Source organism: Oncorhynchus kisutch, linkage group LG14 (assembly GCF_002021735.2).
Source record: "Oncorhynchus kisutch isolate 150728-3 linkage group LG14, Okis_V2, whole genome shotgun sequence".
Lineage (NCBI taxonomy): Eukaryota > Metazoa > Chordata > Actinopteri > Salmoniformes > Salmonidae > Oncorhynchus > Oncorhynchus kisutch.
This window is the reverse complement of record NC_034187.2, coordinates 26,145,832-26,167,349: the sequence shown is the minus strand read 5'-3', so window position 1 is coordinate 26,167,349 and position 21,518 is coordinate 26,145,832. Positions and strand designations below refer to the sequence as shown.

At 43.0% G+C, this 21,518-nt stretch overlaps 1 protein-coding gene across 3 annotated transcripts in view; it reads right to left on the bottom strand.

The window, feature by feature from the left end:
* The window catches only part of unc79 (unc-79 homolog, NALCN channel complex subunit), a 46,177-nt gene extending 25,455 nt beyond the window's left edge, over positions 1-20,722 (bottom strand). For 2 of the 3 annotated variants that reach the window (XM_031788138.1, XM_031788139.1), the window contains exons 1-17: positions 20,615-20,722; positions 18,851-18,971; positions 14,211-14,524; positions 9,950-10,120; positions 9,616-9,711; positions 9,420-9,475; positions 9,006-9,135; positions 8,519-8,583; positions 7,660-7,748; positions 7,422-7,462; positions 7,184-7,212; positions 4,821-5,050; positions 4,245-4,416; positions 3,815-4,045; positions 3,387-3,577; positions 2,990-3,113; positions 1,114-1,257 (exon numbers count right to left, since the gene is read on the bottom strand). In XM_031788138.1, coding sequence (XP_031643998.1) covers positions 1,114-1,257; positions 2,990-3,113; positions 3,387-3,577; positions 3,815-4,045; positions 4,245-4,416; positions 4,821-5,050; positions 7,184-7,212; positions 7,422-7,462; positions 7,660-7,748; positions 8,519-8,583; positions 9,006-9,135; positions 9,420-9,475; positions 9,616-9,711; positions 9,950-10,120; positions 14,211-14,524; positions 18,851-18,971; positions 20,615-20,636 — 2,226 coding nt within the window. In that variant the 5' untranslated portion in view covers positions 20,637-20,722. The remainder of the gene's footprint in view (positions 1-1,113; positions 1,258-2,989; positions 3,114-3,386; positions 3,578-3,814; positions 4,046-4,244; positions 4,417-4,820; positions 5,051-7,183; positions 7,213-7,421; positions 7,463-7,659; positions 7,749-8,518; positions 8,584-9,005; positions 9,136-9,419; positions 9,476-9,615; positions 9,712-9,949; positions 10,121-14,210; positions 14,525-18,850; positions 18,972-20,614) is intronic. The other variant, XM_031788140.1, reaches the window with a different exon arrangement.
* Positions 20,723-21,518: the final 796 nt, after the last annotated feature.

Sequence of the window (21,518 nt, the reverse complement as noted above, 5' to 3'; positions counted from 1 at the left end):
AGAATGTTTAACTGCGGTTCCCTGAAAGTTTTCCTGGGAGGTTTGATAGGTTATTTTAAGGTAATTAAATAACGTTCTGAGAACATAATTCAATATGACTATTGATAACACTGCTTGCTTAGGTTAACTGTTTTGACCTCCAATCACAAATAGGACACATGGACATTGATTTGCTTAGTCATTAATCATGCATACACATTTATTTGTTATTGTTGCACGGCGTCAGGGAGATTGAAACCTATGATCTTCTGTTCTCTATCCATGGAATGTAGACATGATTTTTTTTTACTCATACAAAGCTGTTCATTTCAGTCTATTCAAACAGACCCCATTTCAAAGCAAACAAGCACACATGAAGATCAGGTGTGGCCAATTATTGGGTGCGGCCTACACACCTGAACACACTTAACAAGATAGAGGATAGAGAGATAGAGTTTTGTTGATGCTGAGAATGGAATGTGTGTTTTTAAATAACAGTATTAAAATGTTCTTTGAACGTTACTAAGTTTTTCTTGTGTTTTTTTTTTTGTGAAAGTTTTCTTGATGTTCTGAGAACATAACTTTAAATAGAACCATGAGGAAACCTGTAGGAAATGTTATGCTGAAGTATTGAAATTCCCACAAAAGAACATTGTTTCTTAACGTTCTCGGATCTATTTGAGAACATTCCCAATGCCAAACCAGTTGGAGAACGTTCCTAGAACATTACCAAAATATACTTGAACTTTTAGGAAACATTCTGTTAAAGTAATGAAATACCAAGCAAATAATGTTTTTTTGTCAAGTTCCTTAAATGTGCTGCCAAGCAACCAAGCAGCTATCCTGCACAATTCCCAGAAAGTTGTGGAAGGTTGTATGCAAAATAACCATAGGTCAACCACACTCTCACCAAGCTCTAAGAAACAGATGGTTCTCAGAACATTATGTGCTGGCTGGATAAATAGATAACAAGCATTTTCAGATTGTGGATGTAAACTGTATAGTTCCTCAGCTCATTTGTTCTGCTCTTACTGTTTCATTGAGAGAGAGAGAGGAAATTTGAGTGATAATAGCTTATTTCTGTGTAATTTAGGTAGTTTTGCATGGGAGTTGATGACTAGTACTATATCTCACCCTCCGAGCCTCAGTATTTTCACCAGTTAGATCTGAGACTCGAGTCTTTCTCTGATTGGCCAGTTCCTTCACTGAGTTCACCCCGTCAAAGAACATCCCGATCAACAGCTGCAGAGGCACCACAATGTCCAGCTCTGACAACACCTGTGTCCAACCAGACACACACACACATACACCGACAGGTACACAAACACACAAGAGATCATGCAAAGATGCACACCAAACTCACATACAAGACACATTAATGACAACAGGTTTAGGTTAACAGGTTTACACACACACATAAAACACACAAACAGACAACAGAGACATTCAGAGAGGCAAAAGAGAAGACGTATATAAGCAGATAGAAATATATAAGTAGTACTCTACACATATTCCTGTAGTATGTGTGACCTATATGCAGTTGAAGTCGGAAGTTTACATACACCTTAGCCAAATACATTTCAACTCAGTTTTTCACAATTCCTGAAATGTAATCTTAGTAAAAATGCCCTGTCTTAGGTCAGTTAGGATCACCACTTTATTTTGAGAATGTGAAATGTCAGAATAATAGAGAGAATGATTTATTTCAGGTAGCCTTCCACAAGTTTCCCACAATATGTTGGGTGAATTTTGGCCCATTCCTCCTGACAGAGCTGGTGTAACTGAGTCAGGTTTGTAGGCCTCCTTGCTCGCACATGCTTTTTCAGTTCTGCCCACAAATGTTCTATGTTTGTCCTCCAAACATAATGATGGTCATTATGCTAACAGTTCTATTTTTGTTTCATCAGACCAGAGGATATTTCTCCAAAAAGTGCGATCTTTGTTCCCATGTGCAGTTGCAAACCGTAGTCTGGCTTTTTTATGGCGGTTTTGGAGCAGTGTCTTCTTCCCTGCTGAGTGGCCTTTCAGGTTATGTCGATATAGGACTAATTTTACTGTGGATATAGATACTTTTGTACCTGTTTCCTCCAGCATCTTCACAAGGTCCTTTGCTGTTGTTCTGGGATTGATTTGCACTTTTTGCACCAAAGTAGGTTCATCTCTAGGAGACAGAATGCGTCTCCTTCCTGAGCAGTATGACAGCTGCGTGGTCCCATGATGTTTATACTTGCATACTATTGTTTGTACAGATGAACGTGGTACCTTCAGGCGTTTGGAAATTGCTCCCAAGGATGAACCAGACAGGTAGAGGTCTACAATTTTATTTCTGAGGTCTTGGCTGATTTCTTTTGATTTTCCAAGGATGTCAAGCAAAGAGGCACTGAGTTTGAAGGTAGGCCTTGAAATACATCCACAGGTATACCTCCAATTGACTCAAATTATGTCAATTTGCCTATCTGAAACTTCTAAAGCCATGACGTCATTTTCTAGAATTTTCCAAGCTGTTTAAAGGCACAGTCAATTTAGTGTATGTAAACTTCTGACCCACTGGAATTGTGAAACAATCCGTCTGTCAAAAATGGTTGAAAAAGTGTCTTGTGTCATGCACAAAGTAGATGTCCTAACCGACTTGCCAAAACAATAGTTGGTTAACAAGAAATTTGTGGAGTGGTTGAAAAACTAGTTTTAATAACTCCAACCTAAGTGTATGTAAACTTCTGACTTCAACTGTATATATTCAGATTGAATTACTTTGGTGTCTGTTATCACAGTCGTGAAAGAAACCCTTCCATGTATATAGGACAGCAGGCTGTGAGTGCATATGGAATCAAAAGCAAAATCCCTCCTCTCTCACTCTTAGAACTCCAGTCTCATGCTAGCCTTGTGACCCAGTTCCATATTCAGTACAGCCCCTGCCCAGGCACTCACACATCATGACAACCTGTTCATTTCATTTCAACCACACAATATGAAATGGATCCTCATAAAAAGCCACAGGCCTTATACTCACATGCAGCCAGAGCAGAGCCTGCTCCTGCACAGAGGCTGGGTATCCTGAGAACCTGCAGCTAATGAACCCAAACATCTCCTCCATGGAGAAGGGCAGAGGGCACAGCTCAATGTCAAACATCTTGCTGCAGGGGGAGCAGAGGGGTGAGGAGTGAGGGGCCATGCTTTTAAAGTTGAGAATTTGGTATATCCCCTCTCAGGTGTATCACTAGCAGGTGGGACCATGGAAACCATTTTCACTGTGTGTTACACATATCACATATAATTTCACATAACATTCTATTATTTGCACAAGACAGAAAATGATTTGTGCATGATCAGTAACCATAGGACACCATTGAACTAGAGGAGGTGGTACAGTGAACTAGGTGACTTGGAGGAGGTCCAGTATACAGTACCTGAGCACTTCTCTGAACTCCTTGAGCTGCTGGTCAGGCACCTCAGTGCGGATGGCCTCCAGCCACTCTGGCATGAAGCACTCCCATAGCGGCTGGCTGATCACATTGTAGGGGATCAGGCACAGGATCCGGTTCAGCCCCTCTTTCAGCTGGGTCACCGTGCTGCAAGACTTATCCCAGTAACCCCCCACCTGGGGATATGGGTACATAGACACATACACAAGGTCAGGTACAGTATAAGCAAGGGGGATATTCACCAAGAAACACAACCATCACACACTGTCCCACCAGTGTGCATTGTCCCCAGAGAAACATTCCTAACCTCATACTACCCTACACCCAACATCACACCTTTACAACCCCTCACGAACACTTACTGAGCCGCCTTTACCCTCCAACACCCCTTCTCCTTCCCCGCTCCTCCTCACCCTGGCAAACTCCACCGGCTTGGGCAGCAGGCACATCACCATGACGTCGAAGCGCACGTCACACACGGTCTTCAACCACTTGGTGACAAACTGGGGCTTGAGCTTCTCCACCAGGGAGCCCACCTCGTCGTCCATCATGTAGGCTGTGGAGTGGAACCACTGGAACACCATGCTCACCAGCCGCGCCAGGCTCTCAGTGGGCGTGTTCTCACTGGGGGTGCACAGGCTCACCTTCAGGGGTGGGGGCAAGGATGGGGTGTAACATGGTCAGTCAGGGGCTTCCAAGATCGGAGACGGATACGGTTAAAGCATTATAATGTTGCACTATGAAGAGAGTACAGCACAGGCTGGTAATAAGAGCCCAGACAGGTGTGTCAACATCCTAATCTCTCAACTGTGATAGTGAGTAATAGACCAGCGAGCCACGCACCAGGAACCAGATGCCAAACTGACTGAGGAGCCTCTGGTCGTGCTGGTCGTCCTCCTTGTTGTCAAAGTCGATGTTGTCCAGGGAGTGGTGGGAGGCAGACAGGCCCATCTGACGACGCCTGTTCAGCTCAAACTCACGCAGCTCCGCGTGGATCTCTGCCTCCTTCAGTAGACTGATGTTGATAGATGGATGGAGAGAGAGGGGGGATAAAGAGAGAGACAGACAGAAAGACAAGAGGGAGATAGACAGATAGTGATAGAGAGATAACTGTGGTTGTATACAGTGCTACTGTGAAGCATGCGGTTGGTTGCCTGTGTTGTCTGTGATGCTGTGACGCAGCGGTCTAAGGCACTGCATCTCAGTGCAAGAGGCGTCACTACAGACCCTGGTTCGATTCCAGGCTGTATCACAACCAGCTGTGATTGGGAGTCTCATAGGGCGGCGCACAACTGGCCCAGCGTTGTCTGGGTTAGGGTAGGCCGTCATTTTAAATAAGAGTTTGTTCTTAACTGACTTGCCTAGTTAAATAAAGGTTAAATAAAAAAATTAAATGCACCAAATACAAAATAAAAATACCTGATAACAGCCTCCACAGTACACACCAGCTCCTCTGCCCCACACTCGCGGGTGTTGATGGGAGGTGGGGAGGTCTGGTACAGATGGGTCTCCGCCGCAGTCCCCACCTCGCTGCTGTGGTGGTTGACATGGCAACGCTTGCAGTAGCGGACGGGTCGGTTGCCATGGCGCCCGCAGCAACCAGCTGAGAAGCAGGTGACAACTGCCCTCCTGACATGAGAGCTACAGTTCTACAAGACAGAGGGGACAATGAGATAAAACAACTCCTCGTATAATTTATAAACTGAGAAAATATAGGAATCCTAATAAACTGTTTTCACTGTGAAAAAAAGCTATCCTTAAAAGGTCCTTTGCCTCAATGAATTAATTGATGTGTAAACGTCCTAAATTAAAAGAACGAGTGGTGTTCTTTTTGTGTGTGTATGCTAATGAATAGGCTGCCATGGGACAAATAGCATCATTCTTAGATAGAGACTGTACATATGGTGTCTTATTGGTTTCATCTGATCAGCCACTGAAACCTCCGGTCTTTCAAATGAACAGATCCTCTTCCTCTGTTCTCTTCCTGTCTTCCCCCCTCTCTCTCTGTTCTCTTCCTGTCTTCCCCCCTCTCTCTCTGTTCTCTTCCTGTCTTCTCCCCTCTCTCTCTGTTCTCTTCCTGTCTTCTCCCCTCTCTCTCTGTTCTCTTCCTGTCTTCTCCCCTCTCTCTCTCTGTTCTCTTCCTGTCTTCTCCCCTCTCTCTCTCTGTTCTCTTCCTGTCTTCTCCCCTCTCTCTCTCTGTTCTCTTCCTGTCTTCTCCCCTCTCTCTCTGTTCTCTTCCTGTCTTCTCCCCTCTCTCTCTCTGTTCTCTTCCTGTCTTCTCCCCTCTCTCTCTCTGTTCTCTTCCTGTCTTCTCCCCTCTCTCTCTGTTCTCTTCCTGTCTTCTCCCCTCTCTCTCTCTGTTCTCTTCCTGTCTTCTCCCCTCTCTCTCTCTGTTCTCTTCCTGTCTTCTCCCCTCTCTCTCTGTAATCTTTACAAAAACATACAACTGACAATGGTGAAAACCTGGTCAGTGGATACAGTACAGCAAATTGACCGCAAGAAGCCCAAACAGATGCTAAAACATCATCATTTCAAACCTTGCTTACATTTGTATACGATCACATATACTGTATCTCGCTATTATGCATGGGAATCCTTTGGAACAGATTTGGAAAATTCTAATCACTTGGAGCTGATTTACTGGTGTTTTTACAGTCTTCTATGTCCAACAAAAACAAATAAAAAACAACTTTGCTCAGATAACTTGGGGGGCCAAATAAAATCCCCTGCGGGTTGGGGAACACTGCACTACAGTATATCGTATACTGTAACTGCAGAGCACTGTGAAAGCAATCCCTATTCTAGCTGTAACTCTGACAAGCAATCACATCTCAGATAGAACAATGATGTGTGTGCTGATAATGAGAGAGTTGGCGTGGATCCAGGTAAGAGCTTTCTGCAGTGGGACAAAGCCTATTGAAAAGGCTGTGTGAGGATTAAAACTACTGCTGGATGAACTAGATATAGGACAGCTGTTTCCCATGACAACCCTGGGCCGCTCAGCTTAGTCTTTTCTTTTGATTATACTTTTTAAACTCTGCATCGTTGTGAAGGGCTCATAAGCAAGCATTTCACGGTTAAGTCTACACCCGTAACATTTGATTTGATTTGATACACTACCCGACAGATTTGTGTGTCAGTCTCCGTGGGAACCAAGGGGGAACTTTTATGCCTTTGGACTGTGTTCCGGAACAAACATCATGCCCTGCCAGTTCCATTAAGACTGGACCATCCATTAGACAAGTAATGAACAGAGTGTTCGAGTGAATGGACTCTCCAAATGAAAGTGCACGGTCCTTAAACACTTCAGAGATAAATGTGATGGTCTGCTATATGAAATGTCGAAGTGCAAGTTGTAGCTTCTTTGGGCCTCGTTAGCCTGTAGCAGGCTAGCATCGTGTTTCTTTTTCCACCACTTATAATGACTCAAGTGGTTATCTCTCTCCTGTCCTCAAATCAATTACACAGCAGTTTTACTGCTCATGGTTAAATGAACACTGGGTGGATGTTGGCATGAAGGCATGATATTTATACACAACCAGCAATGACATAGCAAGGGAGGCCCAGCCACAGTCCGTGATTATGTACGCAAAGCCATCCAACAGAGAAGTAACAAATACTAGCAAACAATTCTATTCACCGGTCTACTTCACTTGTTGCTGTAATATGAAGAAGAACGGGGTACTCTTGTTTAGCCATGAGTTTTACCACTATGAATATTGCATGAGCTGATGAGAGCACAAACACAAACACATATCAATGCACCAACGTTCATGTCTTACCTTCTTTTGACAAATAGCAGATATCTCAGCTGTAAAAATGAGGCCACAGAGGTATTCAGTATAACATAGACACAGACAATGGGTTCACTCAGCCTAAATAACTCCCCTCTGATTGACTCGATTTTGGGGGTATTGAGGTACGTACATGTGTGCGTGTATGTACTTGTATATGTGTGTGAGAGAGGGAGACAGAGAGAGATGGCAACCTGAACGCTAATACTTGTTTGCTAATACTCACCTTGGGGCAAGAGCACATCAACAAGCCATTCTGAATGGTCTCTGTAAAGGTCACAGGAATATGTAAATCTAATTATAGTTAGCTGAGAATACCTCCGTTGAAAATACACTTCCAGCAAAGGAATTATGCAACCATGGTGATGCTTCTCCCTTGGGATAAAGACCAGAATAATGAAGCAGACAGCAGGTGATGTTTGGAATGGCATCTATGTGGAGAGAAAGAGGTTACAACCACATACCCTGCTATCCTTTGGCTGCACTCCTCACAGATGTATAGAGGAGGGGGCTTGTCTCCCAGTGCAACGGAGAGGGTGGGGTCGATGCACATCTATAGGGCGACAACAGACATTTACTGAATCCAGATGGAATATACAGTAGTTGCAGTGATATCTAGCTTTAGGGGTCATAAGAAGTATATACCACACCTTATTTCTCCACTGCTTGTGCCCTGACACGTGATAACACCTCAAACTCAAATAAATGTATGTGTGTGTGTGTGTGTGTGTATAATGTCCTCTTTACCTGTCTCTGCTGCTGGCTGCATGCATATGGTTCTGTTCAGTTCTTTATGATCTGTGCATGGCCCTGTATTAAGCTACAGTGCTTATGGCCTAGATGCTCAGATGGTGTTCTGTAATTTACTGCTCTCGCTTACAGGCGCCCTATCCTCAGGGGCGGCATGGGGTCATCGCTTCCAATTAGCCCCCCCCACTCCCCCCTCCCCCCACACACACACACCCTCTGCAATCCTGGGTAATTGAAATCCGTCCCTGCCCCTGTTCCCGTCTCTGCTCTACTTGTCTGTTTTTAGCACAGTTGAGCAGAGACAGGCTGAGCATAGCAAACAGGCCTTGAGTCGGGTGGCCACTGATATCATTACCCCACGGAACTACCACAGTGACTCAAGCAATCCCTGGCTCATTTAACGTTGCACTTACAGCAGCAAACACCAAGACACTTTAACACACCATGGCAATCTGGCACATACTGTGTGTATTCACTTTATGTTTGTGTACACAATGGATGTTCTCATTGAATATATCGGTCTTGTATGTGTTTTATATTGGCTACAGTGCACAGCAGTTACTCAGACGTTACCTTGACAGCAGGCTTATTGATGGCATTGTGACACTCAATGTGTTGGCAATGGATGGGGTTCCAGGCTGTGACAGGGGGAAATAGAATAGAGGGAGAGAAGGAAAGGGGAAAAGGTAGTGTGGGAGGAGGGTTAGACTGCTGCAACCTGAGATCTACAGATGTGGGATCTTATTTTGAGACAGTTTGCTACAGCAGGAAAATAATTCTGCTGCAACAGGAAATGTGAATTATTATGTGGATTATAATTAATGGACATTTTTGTTGGGGTTGATACATTTTTCGTAAAAGGAAAATCAAGTCTGAAATTTCAAAGTGGAAATTGCAAACTTCAGAAGCATTTTCCAACCTCAAATACACTATACGTTTTAAATGTCCTGTATGTCCTGTATTGCTGGAATGTTCTCCTGCAACAGGGTGATCAAATAAAAATCCTACACCTGTATTGCATACAAGCACAGCCTGACAGGCAGACCATAAGCAACCTCACCTGTGTATTGCAGTCCACTGTATTCACTGATGGCTCCTGGGGGCTTTAGGTTTGGCCAGTAATGAAAGAGCATCTGCACGGCTGGAGGCTTGACTTGGGATGGTCCATACGATATGACATACAGCAGGTCCTGCCACAGCACAACACAGGCCATAGTGATGAGCTAACGTGTAAGACCGTCACGAAGCTTTTCACTGACACTGTCCATATCTACAGATGTAGGATCTTAATATGAGCAAGTAAATAATCCTGCAGCAACAGAAAATGTAAATGATTATGTGGATTATAATTCATGGACATCACCCTGTTGCAGTTCTCCTTCAAGAGGGTGATCAAATGAAGATCCTACATCTTTATGAGAGAGTTGTTTGGGCATCTAATCTATGTGAATTATGACACATTCCATTTATATACCTTCCACACTTCCTGCTTGTGCTTCATAAGACACTCCAACAACTGACAGTGATATACTGGAAACAAATAGACAAAGATTTAAGTCACATAGGTGGCAGGTACAACACTGTATGAAATCAAAAGACATGCTGTGCGACATGACAGAAAAACTGTGACGTACTGTACTGGTTGGGAATAACCTAAGTTACATGTTTACCTGGGTTGGAAGTGTACTGCATAGCAATCATTAGCATGGAGGAGGCAGAGAGATTGACATATGCTGGGACGCCTCCTTCTCTTCTAGTGGAACCCACTAAAAAAGGGCAGAAAAGAGAAGAAACAACCCAAGCCTCATGAAGTAGTGCTTTACAGTAGGACACCAACCAAACAGTTCCTTTGATATGGTGATGCATTTGATATTTCTGCTAAAAAGATATGACTACTCATATTAAATGATATTTATCCCACTTAATGACTTGTCTTGAATTCAACAGTGTTTTTTTTCTCACATTCATGTAGATTGATGTTTGATACAGAGTGGCTGTACTCACATATAGCCATGGGGAGGAAAGAGGTGCTCAGGTACTCAATGATGTCTTTGTGAAGGAATGGGGGGAATGTAGCTAAAGTGGAGATCATAGTGTAGGGTAAAGTGCTGAGAATATCGTCACTGAGAAAGGGCAGGAGGCAAGTTGTTGTGTAAAATATGGACTGTCCAAGATCTGATGGGAGAAGGGAGAGCCAAAACGCACAAACACAGAGAGACAGAAATTCAATGAAATGTACATATTTTGCAAAGTAAAAATATAGCATTAAAACTTAAAGGAAACGCATAAGTATATAGAATTTGTATAAATCAGATCTGTTCAGATATTTGTGTATTCGAGTATTTTCTTATTTTTTTTATTCTGTGTTTTTGAGTATTTTCAAATACACATCCCAAAACAAGTACTTTTATTTGAGTATTTGAATGGTTATTTGTAAAAATCAAATAGACGACCAACTTGTATTTGAAAGTATTTTCATACTTTATTTCAAATACTATTTTCCAAATTGCTGGGTTAAATGCATGGGAGTATATTTGAGTGTATTTTCCAAATATGTTCCAATATTCAAATACTTCAAATAAATATGTATTTGAATACTTGTCTTGAAATATATTGAAAAGTAATTAAAATACCTGAAAAAGAATTTGAACCCAGGTTTGGTATAAAAACAACAACATCCTGAGAGAGCATTGTGATACTGATGCTTACACTCAGCAAAGGGTAGGGCTTTCCAGTCTAGAAGTTAGGCTTTCATGATTTTAAATTTTTTAAACTAATCAATTAGTCATGAAACACTACTGTTGCAAACATTCTATATACTCAGATATACAGCTGAAGTCAGAAGTTTACAAACATCTTAGCCAAATACATTTCAACTCAGTTTTTCACAATTCCTGACATTTAATCCTCGTAAAAAGTCCCTGTCTTAGGTCAGTTAGGATCAACACTTTATTTTAAGAATGTGAAATATCAGAATAATAGTAGAAAGAAGGATTTATTTCAGCTTTAATTTCTTTCATCACACTCCCAGTGGGTCAGAAGTTTACATACACTCAATTAGTATTTGGTAGCATTGCCTTTAAATTGTTTAACTTGGGTCAAACGTTTCAGGTAGCCTTCCACAATTTGGGTGAATTTTGGCCCATTCCTCCTGACAGAGCTGGTGTAACTGAGTCGGGTTTGTAGGACTCCTTGCTCCCACACGCTTTTTCAGTTCTGCCCACAAATTTTCTATAGGTTTGAGGTCAGGGCTTTGTGATGGACACTCCATTACCTTGACTTTGTTGTCCTTAAGCTATTTTTCCACAAATTTGGAAGTATGCTTGGGGTCATTGTCCATTTGGAAGACCCATGGAACCACGCGACCGTCATACCGCTCAGGAAGGAGATGCGATCTGTCTCCTAGAGATGAACGTGGATTGATGGCAGCATTCGTGCAAAACTGAAAGCATGAACCACTGCTTTTAATCAGGGCAAGGCGAACGGAAACATGACCGAATACAAACAGTGTAGCTATTCCCTACGCAAGGCAATCAAACAAGGAGGACAATACAGTGCCAACGACACAGTCTGCTACCAAAATCTGCAAGCTGTCCTTCACCGCAGTCAACGTGAGTAAAGCATTTACACGTGTTAACCCTCGCAAGGCTGCTGGCCCAGACAGCATCCCTAGCAGTGTCCTCAGAGCATGCGCATACCAGGTGGCTGGTGTGTTTACGGATATATTCAATCAATCCTTATCCCAGTCCGCTGTTCCCACATGCTTCAAGAGGGCCACCATTGTTCCAGTTCCCAAGAAAGCTAAGGTAACTGAGCTAAATGGCTATCGCCCCATAGCACTCACCTCACTCATCATGAAGTGCTTTGAGGATCATATCCCCTCCACGCAACCGGACACCCTAGACCCACTCCAATTTGCTTACCGCCCCAATAGGTCCACAGACGACACAATTGCAATCACACTACACACTGCCCTAACCCATCTGGATAAGTGGAATACCTATGTAAGAATGCTGCTCATCGATTACAGCTCAGCATTTAACACCATAGTACACTCCAAACTCGTCATTAAGCTCGAGACCCTGGGTCTCGACCCCGCCCTGTCCAACTGGGTCCTGGACTTCCTGACGGGCCACCCCCAGGTGGTGAGGGTAGGAAACAACATCTCCACCCTGCTGATCCTCAACACTGGGGCACCACAAGGGTGTGTTATCAGCCCTCTCCTATACTCACTGTTCACCCATGACTGCGTGGCCATGCACGCCTCCAACTCAAACATCAAGTTTGCAGCTGACACTACAGTGGTAGGCTTGATTACCAACAACGACGAGACGGCCTACAGGGAGGAGGTGAGGGCCCTCGGAGTGTGGGGTCAGGAAAATAACCTCACCCTCAATGTCAACAAAACAAAGGAGATGATCATGGACTTCAGGAAACAGCAGAGGGAACAACCCCCTATCCACATTGACGGGACAGTAGTGGAGAAGGTGGAACATTTTAAGTTCCTCGGTGTACACATCACGGACAAACTGAATTGGTCCACCCACGCAGACAGCGTGGTGAAGAAGGCGCAACAGTGCCTCTTCAACCTCAGGATGCTGAAGAAATTCTGCTTGTCACCAAAAACACTTACAAACAGATGCACAACAGATGCACAATCGAGAGCATCCTGTCGGGCTGTATCACCGCCTGGTACGGCAATTGCTCCGCCCACAACCGTAAGGCTCTCCAGACGGTAGTGAGGTCTGCACAACGCATCACCGGGGGCAAACTACCTGCTCTCAAGGACACCTACACCACCCGATGTCACAGGAAGGCCAAAAAGATCATCAAGGACAACAACCACCCGAGCCACTGCCTGTTCACCCCGCTAACCTCCAGAAGGCGAGGTCGGTACAGGTGCATCAAAGCTGGGACCGAGAGACTGAAAAACAGCTTCTATCTCAAGGCCATCAGACTGTTATACAGCCATCACTAACATTGAGTGGCTGCTGCCAACATACTGACTCAACTCCAGCCACTTTAATAATAAAAAATGGGATCTAATAAATGTATCACTAGACACTTTAAACAATGCCACTTAATATGTTTACATACCCTACATTACTCATCTCATATGTATATACTGTACTCTATACCATCTACTGCATATTGCCTATACCGTTCGGCCATCGCTCATCCATATATATTTTTATGTACATATTCTTCTTCATTCCTTTACACTTGTGTGTATAAGGTATTTGTTGTGAAATTGTTAGATTACTTGTTAGATATTACAGCATGGTCGAAACTGGAATCACAAGCATTTCGCTACACTCGCATCAACATCTGCTAACCATGTGTATGTGACAATTTTTTATTTTTTTATTTGACTCTTGTGCGAAAAGTGCAAATCAATCCCAGAACAACAGCAAAGGACCTTGTGAAGATGCTGGAGGAAACAAGTACAAAAGTATCTATATCCACAGTAAAACAAGTCCTATATCGACATAACCTGAAAGGCCGCTCAGCAAGGAAGAAGCCACTGCTCCAAAATCGCCATAACAAAGCCAGACTACGGTTTGCAACTGCACATGGGGACAAAGATCGTACTTTTGGAGAAATGTCATCTGGTCTGATGAAAAAAATAGAACTGTTTGGCCATAATGACCATCATTATGTTTGGAGGAAAAAGGGGGAAGCTTGCAAGCTGAAGAACACCATCCCAACCGTAAAGTATCATGTTGTGAGGCTGCTTTGCTGCAGGAGAGACTGGTGCACTTCACAAAATAGATGGCATCATGAGGGAGGAGAATTATGTGGATATACACAGTACACATCTCAAGTCATCAGTCAGGAAGATAAAGCTTATTCGTAAATGGGTCTTCCAAATGGACAATGACCCCAAACATACTTCCAAAGTTGTAGCAAAATGGCTTAAGGACAACAAAGTCAAGGTAATGGAGTGTCCATCACAAAGCCCTGACCTCAAACCTATAGAAAATTTGTGGGCAGAACTGAAAAGGCGTGTGCGAGCCTACAAACCTGACTCAGCTACACCAGCTCTGTCAGGAGGAATGGGCCAAAATTCACCCAACTTATTGTGGGAAGCTTGTGGAAGGCAACCTGAAACGTTTGACCCAAGTTAAACAATTTAAAGGCAATGCTACCAAATACTAATTGAGTGCATGTAAACTTCTGACCCACTGGGAATGTGATGAAACAATAAAAGCTGAAATAAATGGGGGGGATGGACATGTACAGAGGACACCCTGACTTCACTCACCATGCTGACCGTGCTGCAGCAGGGGCACCAGGTCAAGCAGGGTCACGAGGGTCGCATAGAGCCCCTGATAGTCCAGAGAGGGGTACTCTGAGAGCTGAGCGTCCCGACTCTGCTGCCCCTGCCCCCCGCGGTCTGACGGGGCATCACGCAGAACGCTGTAAAGGAGGGAGCGAGTAACTGTAGGGTTGATGGAACTGACTTGTGGTCTTAGAGATGGGGTGAGTGGGAATGGCACAGGAAAAAGACACATGGTCATGGGCACGGCCAAATTGGATGCTTCCTGGTTCTCCTTCCTGCCTGTGCGGGACAGAATGCTGCTCCGGGGGTGAGGGGGTAGGGGGGGAGGGGGGAACAAGGGAAAAAAGAGACAACAAAGAAACAAAGAAACAGCACATTACATTGAAATGGCACTACAGAGACAGGGTAAATAGAAAAGAACTAACCCAGATAGACTCCACATAGGATGCAGTGTCTGTAATATTTCACTGAAGGCATGGGGAATTGTTCCCTGCTTTATCTGTTCAGTGTCATATAGAATTACTTACATTTTCTATTTCACTTTTTGTACATCTTTGTCTTCTAAAAACAAAAAAATATGAACAGAAACGTTTGCAAAAACTGCAATGACCACTGCATCTCATGCGTATCTGGTGACAAGGAGCAAGAATGTAAAAAATGGCATGTTTTCAGTGGCAACCCCATACTTCTCCAAAGGGGAAACTGCAAATGGTTTTCCCTCTATGGCTGCTATATTCCGATCAGATGGATTCAGCAACCGCCATACAGTGAGGCCAATGGGCCATGATGTTTCTCAGGGAAATATATCCTGTTTTGTGGGGCTGTCGTGAAGGACGGGAGCAACACCACATCGTTTAGGAAAAATACAGAGGTGGCACTTTGGAAACATGCTTCAGCTAGTAATAAATATGTGTGTGAGGTTAGATAAGAATTCCTGGGTCACAACACATGTTTATTGCACCAGAGAAATGTCTGTACACATACATTATGATACTGTGTCAGTATCATCAGGATTAATAATGAGATCCAACAGGCATATGGATTCGAGTCTCTTAAATAATTGTAAGAACTAATCTACGGTAGGGGAGAAACTATAATGACAAAGGAATAGGTTGTTTCAAACGGGATGACCGGTAGCATTATGTTTGTGAGCTAATGTGGAATGGACGTTTGTGTTTTCTGTCCCCTGGCAAGGTGGAAATCTCACCAGAGACGGAGAACGAGTTGGTTGGTTAGTATGTGAGGATTCTAGCGTTGGGGAGGGGGGGAGGGGGGGGAGAGCCCTTCTCTTTCACTAAACATTATGTAAAAGAACTAAGCTTTTCTATCAGTAAAATGATTTGGAGGTACTTAGCATGAGAGCACAGATTACAAAATGCTGATGTATTGTGTTTTTGAAAGGTCATTTATAGAGATAAAGGTATAGCATTTCTAGAGGGGTGTGAGTAAGGAGATTATAGTGCAGAAATACAGAATAGCCTACTATTATAACATTTTACAATACCAACATCATTTCGCACTTTCTTTACTCTGACAATTCCCCTGAAAGTTATACTCCGCAAGAATTTGGTTATGTTGGACAGTTTTAAATACCAGTAACCAAGGTGTAAAAAACGTTAACGTTTTTCTCGGGGAGTTGGAAAGGATAGTCAGTTTAACAATCGGGGGGGGGGGGCAGCTTTACATCTTGTGGAGTATGACTTAATATAACTGAGCCCTTTGCACATATCAAACTGCAGAATTCAATTGACCAAACACACACACACACACACAGAAACGCACACAGACAAACCCACATATAGTACGCAGACTCAGGTTATGCGCACACAGTTAGACACACATCTCAGATTAGATAAAACATCCTACACTTCCAATCAAAGCAACGCTATATTCCAAATGTTTTCTCTAACTGTGGCAACGTGTAGTTGCTCTCAAGCATGAGTGAGCCACTGATTATAAGTAGCATTACTGTAACGAAGCATTAGCTCGGGGATACAATACCGTAATAGCCCCTGTTTTTTGTCTCAAATAGCTAGATGTGAGATTTTTGATTTCCTTTGAGTGTAACTTGTTCATGCCAGATTCAACATTCCATTATACTATGATACATTCCATTATCTGTTTTCAGTGTCAGTTGGTTCCTCACAGTCACTCTAATGAGTGATGGAATTTGGCATGGGGTCAGGGCGACTGTGAATCCATGGCTCATTGATGCAGAGAGCTAGAGAGCATGGCTGGCATGTGTTACTTTCTAGATGACTGGCTGGGAGGAAAATCTGGCAACTATATCATATTTGACTAATTTATGACATGTTACATAACACCCCCTTGGGGTAAACCTCCTTAAATTGAGCCCATGGGTTGCCCCATCCCTTTAAACCCATACCGTCAATGTCTTACACTGATTTCTTTCTATGCTGCAGGATTCATGAAATATTAATTTGGCCGCTCCATCCTCTGTCTGTGCAGGGTTCTTTCTTTTCAGGAACCTGACATATGCTCGTTCCAGTTTTCAAGCCTCAGTGCACCCCAGGCCAATGAAACACAGGTGTCTGTCTGAATGTCTGAGAGTCTACTGAGCAGTGCAGAGTGGTTTCAATGTGGGAGGCATGGCTTGATGTGTGAGTTAGGAGGGAGGAGATTTAGCTCAAGGAAAACATGAGACGAATGTTACAGTATCATACCAGCAGGATTCCCTTCACACCCCAACGATACCGCGCCTCACAGACACAATTGTCATTCGAGTTAACTGCCACAACACAGGCTCGTACAATCACAGCCCACATCATGCTCCATCTGTGCCAAGGACAAATAGGATGCCAGGCTTGTAACAACACACTCACAAGGGCTGCTAGCTCTCTCAGCAAAGTCAGAAAGATCCAGGATACTTTACCAATGTTTGACTTGAAAATAATCTGAATTTGGCCACAGTAAAATGTATTTACAGTACACTATTACTGTATGTCCACTGTGTGATGGAATTAAAGGGATCGTCATAATCCCATAATTTTCATGAAAGTGGAACATGAAAGTTCTGTCTCCCTCATGCACATCCTTTTAGATTACTGTGCCTAATGATGATGATTTCTGTAGCCAATGATCAAAGCACAGCTCATTCTCACAGAGAGCTCTGCTCAAACTCAAAGCCTTAAATGTCACATACTGCTTATGGCCATAATGGCTGCCCTGGCTTCTTGACCTGTTCTGAGGGGACGTGTTGTTCCTTCCCGTCCTCTGTCACAGCACATTGGGGACTTGTCAGACCCAAGGAGCCATAGGACCAGACCTCCCCTAGCCCCTTTGGGAGTGAGACTCCAGGACATCCCATGGACATGTACATCTAGAAAGCTAACACTGAACCTACAGAGGGGTTGAAATTGCCTATTTCTTTTTTTTTCTTTTTTTCTCAAATATAAAACAAACCATACCCGGTATAATCAGCTAGATAACATTATTATTAACATTTATAACCTCCTACTTGCAGACAACATCAACACAATTCAAATCTACCAAAATTGCCATTATTGGCTTGTCTCAATTTGAGCATACTATTCCAAACAGCCATGGCATGATAAGAGGGGGAACATGTTGTTGACTCTATCATGGTGACCACAATACTCGCATCTCGTGCGCAAGCTTTGCAAAAATAAATGTACACATACATGTTATTCAATCATTGCACCCACACTGCTCGCGCGCCTCAGCAAGTGTCTGGCAGGCCAGGCGGTAAAATAGAAATAGGTTCTATTTGTGACGTTCAATGCACTGCAAGTCCGGCCTCTCCCATCTCCTCATTGGTGTTTATGGGCATATATCCACGTGGGTGAATGAAAGATGAACTGACGTCCACACTCCAGTCAGTTGTAGTAATGCACCATAAAGTTGGTTGCCAACCGCTATATAAAGTCCAAAGAATTCAAAAAGAAGCCTGAGGAAGGAGGAGAGATAACGTGAAAGGAATCTGGTATATACTGTTTTATCTGTGGATTAATTGTCGGAGTAGAGGACCTTGTGCATTTCAGGTAAAATAACAACCCAATGTTTCTATCCCAGGACATATTAGCTAGCAACAGCAAGCTAGCTAGCTAAATTGCCATAAATGTTTAATGCTTTTCGACCTGTCCCCAAATTAATATAATTGGTTCAGAGTTTGTTTTGATATTTCAACCTGCGTGTCCTGATCCTGATTGTCATGTCTGGTGTGGGGGTACAAAATCAACATGGCACGATGGCGCATGCACGCGTCCAGTTTGGTCAGATTGTTACAGTGCACTGATGAGATACTGTAGGATCATGGTCCTCATACAGCAACATGAAGCATATGGTATCACAAAGGCAGAGGATGGAGCAAGACAATTCCCTCTCTGAAAATTACCTGAGGGTTTTCCACTAGGATTCTTAAATGATGATGCACACTATAAAGTTACATTGTAGAATACCTTTTCCCATATTTCCACTTCTATCTTTTAATTCCAACTGACTTCCTACCAGCAGTAATCCTGTCTTATTGCTGTGCATGTATTAGAATTAGGCTTAACCCCAGTCACCTCTCCTCTGAAACTAAACACCAAATATTGTTACACTCCTTTACTTCACCTGTGGTTCCAGCGCAGGCTACTTACCTGAGCAGGGTTTGGGAAAAGTATTTCAATGTGTTTGCAATGTCTGTTCCGGAGGGCACGGGGTAAATATTGTGTTGCACGCGGTTGTGATACTCTTGCAAGTATCTTATCTTAGAGGCAACTAAACAAGATAAAGAGCAGAGTGACAAACATATGACATCTGATGAAGCCTTATCACATCAGGGGGGGGGGGGGGGGGGGGGGGCAATGGGTTATGGTTGGTACAGTATAAGCCTGGTCATTGATATGCTGCCCCATAAGCATGGCAAAGGGAGAGGGTCTCTGTGAACCTTCATTGTCTCTCTTTAAGTGGCATTTGTGTTTGTCCAGCTAGGTCACAACCAGCCCTGGAATGGGTCGTTTTGGTGCCATTTTGTGACTCAGAGAGGAATAGTGGTTAGCTTTCGCTGACCTGCAAATGACAAGTCCCAAAAATAACAACAACACCCACAGGCTTTGTTTGTGTGTGTGTGTGTGTGTGTGTGTGTGTGTGTGTGTGTGTGTGTGTGTGTGTGTGTGTGTGTGTGTGTGTGTGTGTGTGTGTGTGTGTGTGTGTGTGTGTGTGTGTGTGTGTGTGTGTGTGTGTGGGTACGTGCGTGCGTGTGTGCGTGTATGTGTAAGTCAATTAGTGTGTTTAGGTTATCTATGTGGGTGTATGAGTGTGTTATTTTTTGCAAATTTCATAGCAATGAATGACTGCATTGCCAAAATAGGCTACCTTCAGACACACTTTGCGAAACCAGAAATGTGAGCAAAGGTGTAACCTCATTCACAGGCTAACTTGCCTACTGGGTGGATGAGATTAGCAAAGGTGCAAAATCTGGACATTTACTGTCTCTAGTTTTTGCCTGACAAAAAACAATTTCAACTGTTGTTTTAAGGGCTAAAATTTGTGAAACTTGTGCAAACTAATGTCCGACCAATTCAGTAATGTCTATGTACTGAAGGAAGGAGAAACAACACAAATCATCTATTGGCTAGAGTTGAAATGGTGATTATTTCCCTTTCTTGCGATGTTTACAATACATAGCCTACATGGGACCATAGATTAGCCTATAGAACATTCTATTTTGCCCCAAACATGGCCAAGTACATTTCAAGTCGATATTGAGCAGGCTTTATACCAAATAAATGTAGATGGGCCTATATTAACTTGTTTCTTCCAGTTATTACTATAGGCCTATTCGAAACCAAGTAACACATGCCTACTTGAGTAATGTTGAGTTCTCCAAGGTGTGTTGACTGACAACAACAACAAACCACCAATTGTTTATTACACTGTGCATTGATTCAGTTGATCATATACAGTGTAACCGCAGTATGCTTATCCACCTGTTTCAGACGCAAATGATGAAGAAAAAAACTCGTCTCATATTATGTCAAGTAAGTAAAAGAACAAGCAAAGCAACCACATTACTGATCGCCAATGCCACCATATTGTTTAGCGGAGCATTTGTCAAATCGACCTTGAAACCAATAACCTACATCTCTTTCTCCGCACCCACCTTTCTTTCAACGTGTCAATCAAAAATGAAAGGTTAATATCTATTATTATGTTTTCCCCATATCGTTGTGTTGACCACCGCCAAAAAATAGCGCATCCCCTACACTAGCCCCTACCTAGAGCCATCATCTGCAGAGCGAGTACGTGTTGCAACCTGCCTTAGCAACCGCGGTTTCATCACCAAGGACAGCTCCCCTCCTTCGCTTTCTTACTAGAAAATTTCACCTAAAAATGGGTGGATTTTAAATAATGGTACTTACATTGCTCTGCTTTCGTAGACATTGTGGAAACACTTCACGAATCCTAAAACAAACACTGTCAAATGTTTTTTCGCCCTACGGTGGTGTTCCCCCTCAGTCTTGGAAAAGTGAATAATCCCCCCTCGCTCACAGGCTCGCTCTGGTTGTACCACTGCTTCCATAAAAAGCATGTTAACAGAAATTGCAATCAATTGCATTGGCCTTGTAAATAATTGAAATGCATGCAGTGGACATTTTTATAATTTGGGAATGTATATGTCATTGTGCTGATAGAAAAGCCAGACCCGAATCAGCACATACCTTTCAAAATGGACTGGTCCGACTCTGACAAATTGTCATTCAAGAAAGTGATATTTAACACCCGACTCAACACGAAGCTGCTAAAGCTCTGTTGAATCAGCTGAGATTCAAAGAGTGAGTTTCAAAGGTGGTGGTATACTTGCTCCTCTTAAACTATAGGCTATATATATCACTATTTTACATAATTTATAATCCAGATGGTTTTCAGAGATTTTGTAACTGTAATTTATAAAGAGCATCAGGGGTAGCATTTTTAAACAATGTATTTTGACAGTATGCACAAAGACCATGTTTAGGAAGGATACTATCAAACTACTACAGGCAATTTGAGAACCGCAGTATGTAGTGGTGAAGGGAAATTGCTTCCTATACAGTGGGGCAAAAAAGTATTTAGTTAGCCACCAATTGTGCATGTTCTCCCACATAAAAAGATGAGAGAGGACTGTAATTATCATCATAGGTGCACTTCAACTATGAGAGACAAAATTAGAAGAAAAAAATCCAGAAAATCACATTGTAGGATTAAAAAAATATATATTAGCAAATTATGGTGGAAAATAAGTATTTGGTCACCTACAAACAAGCAAGATTTCTGGCTCTCACA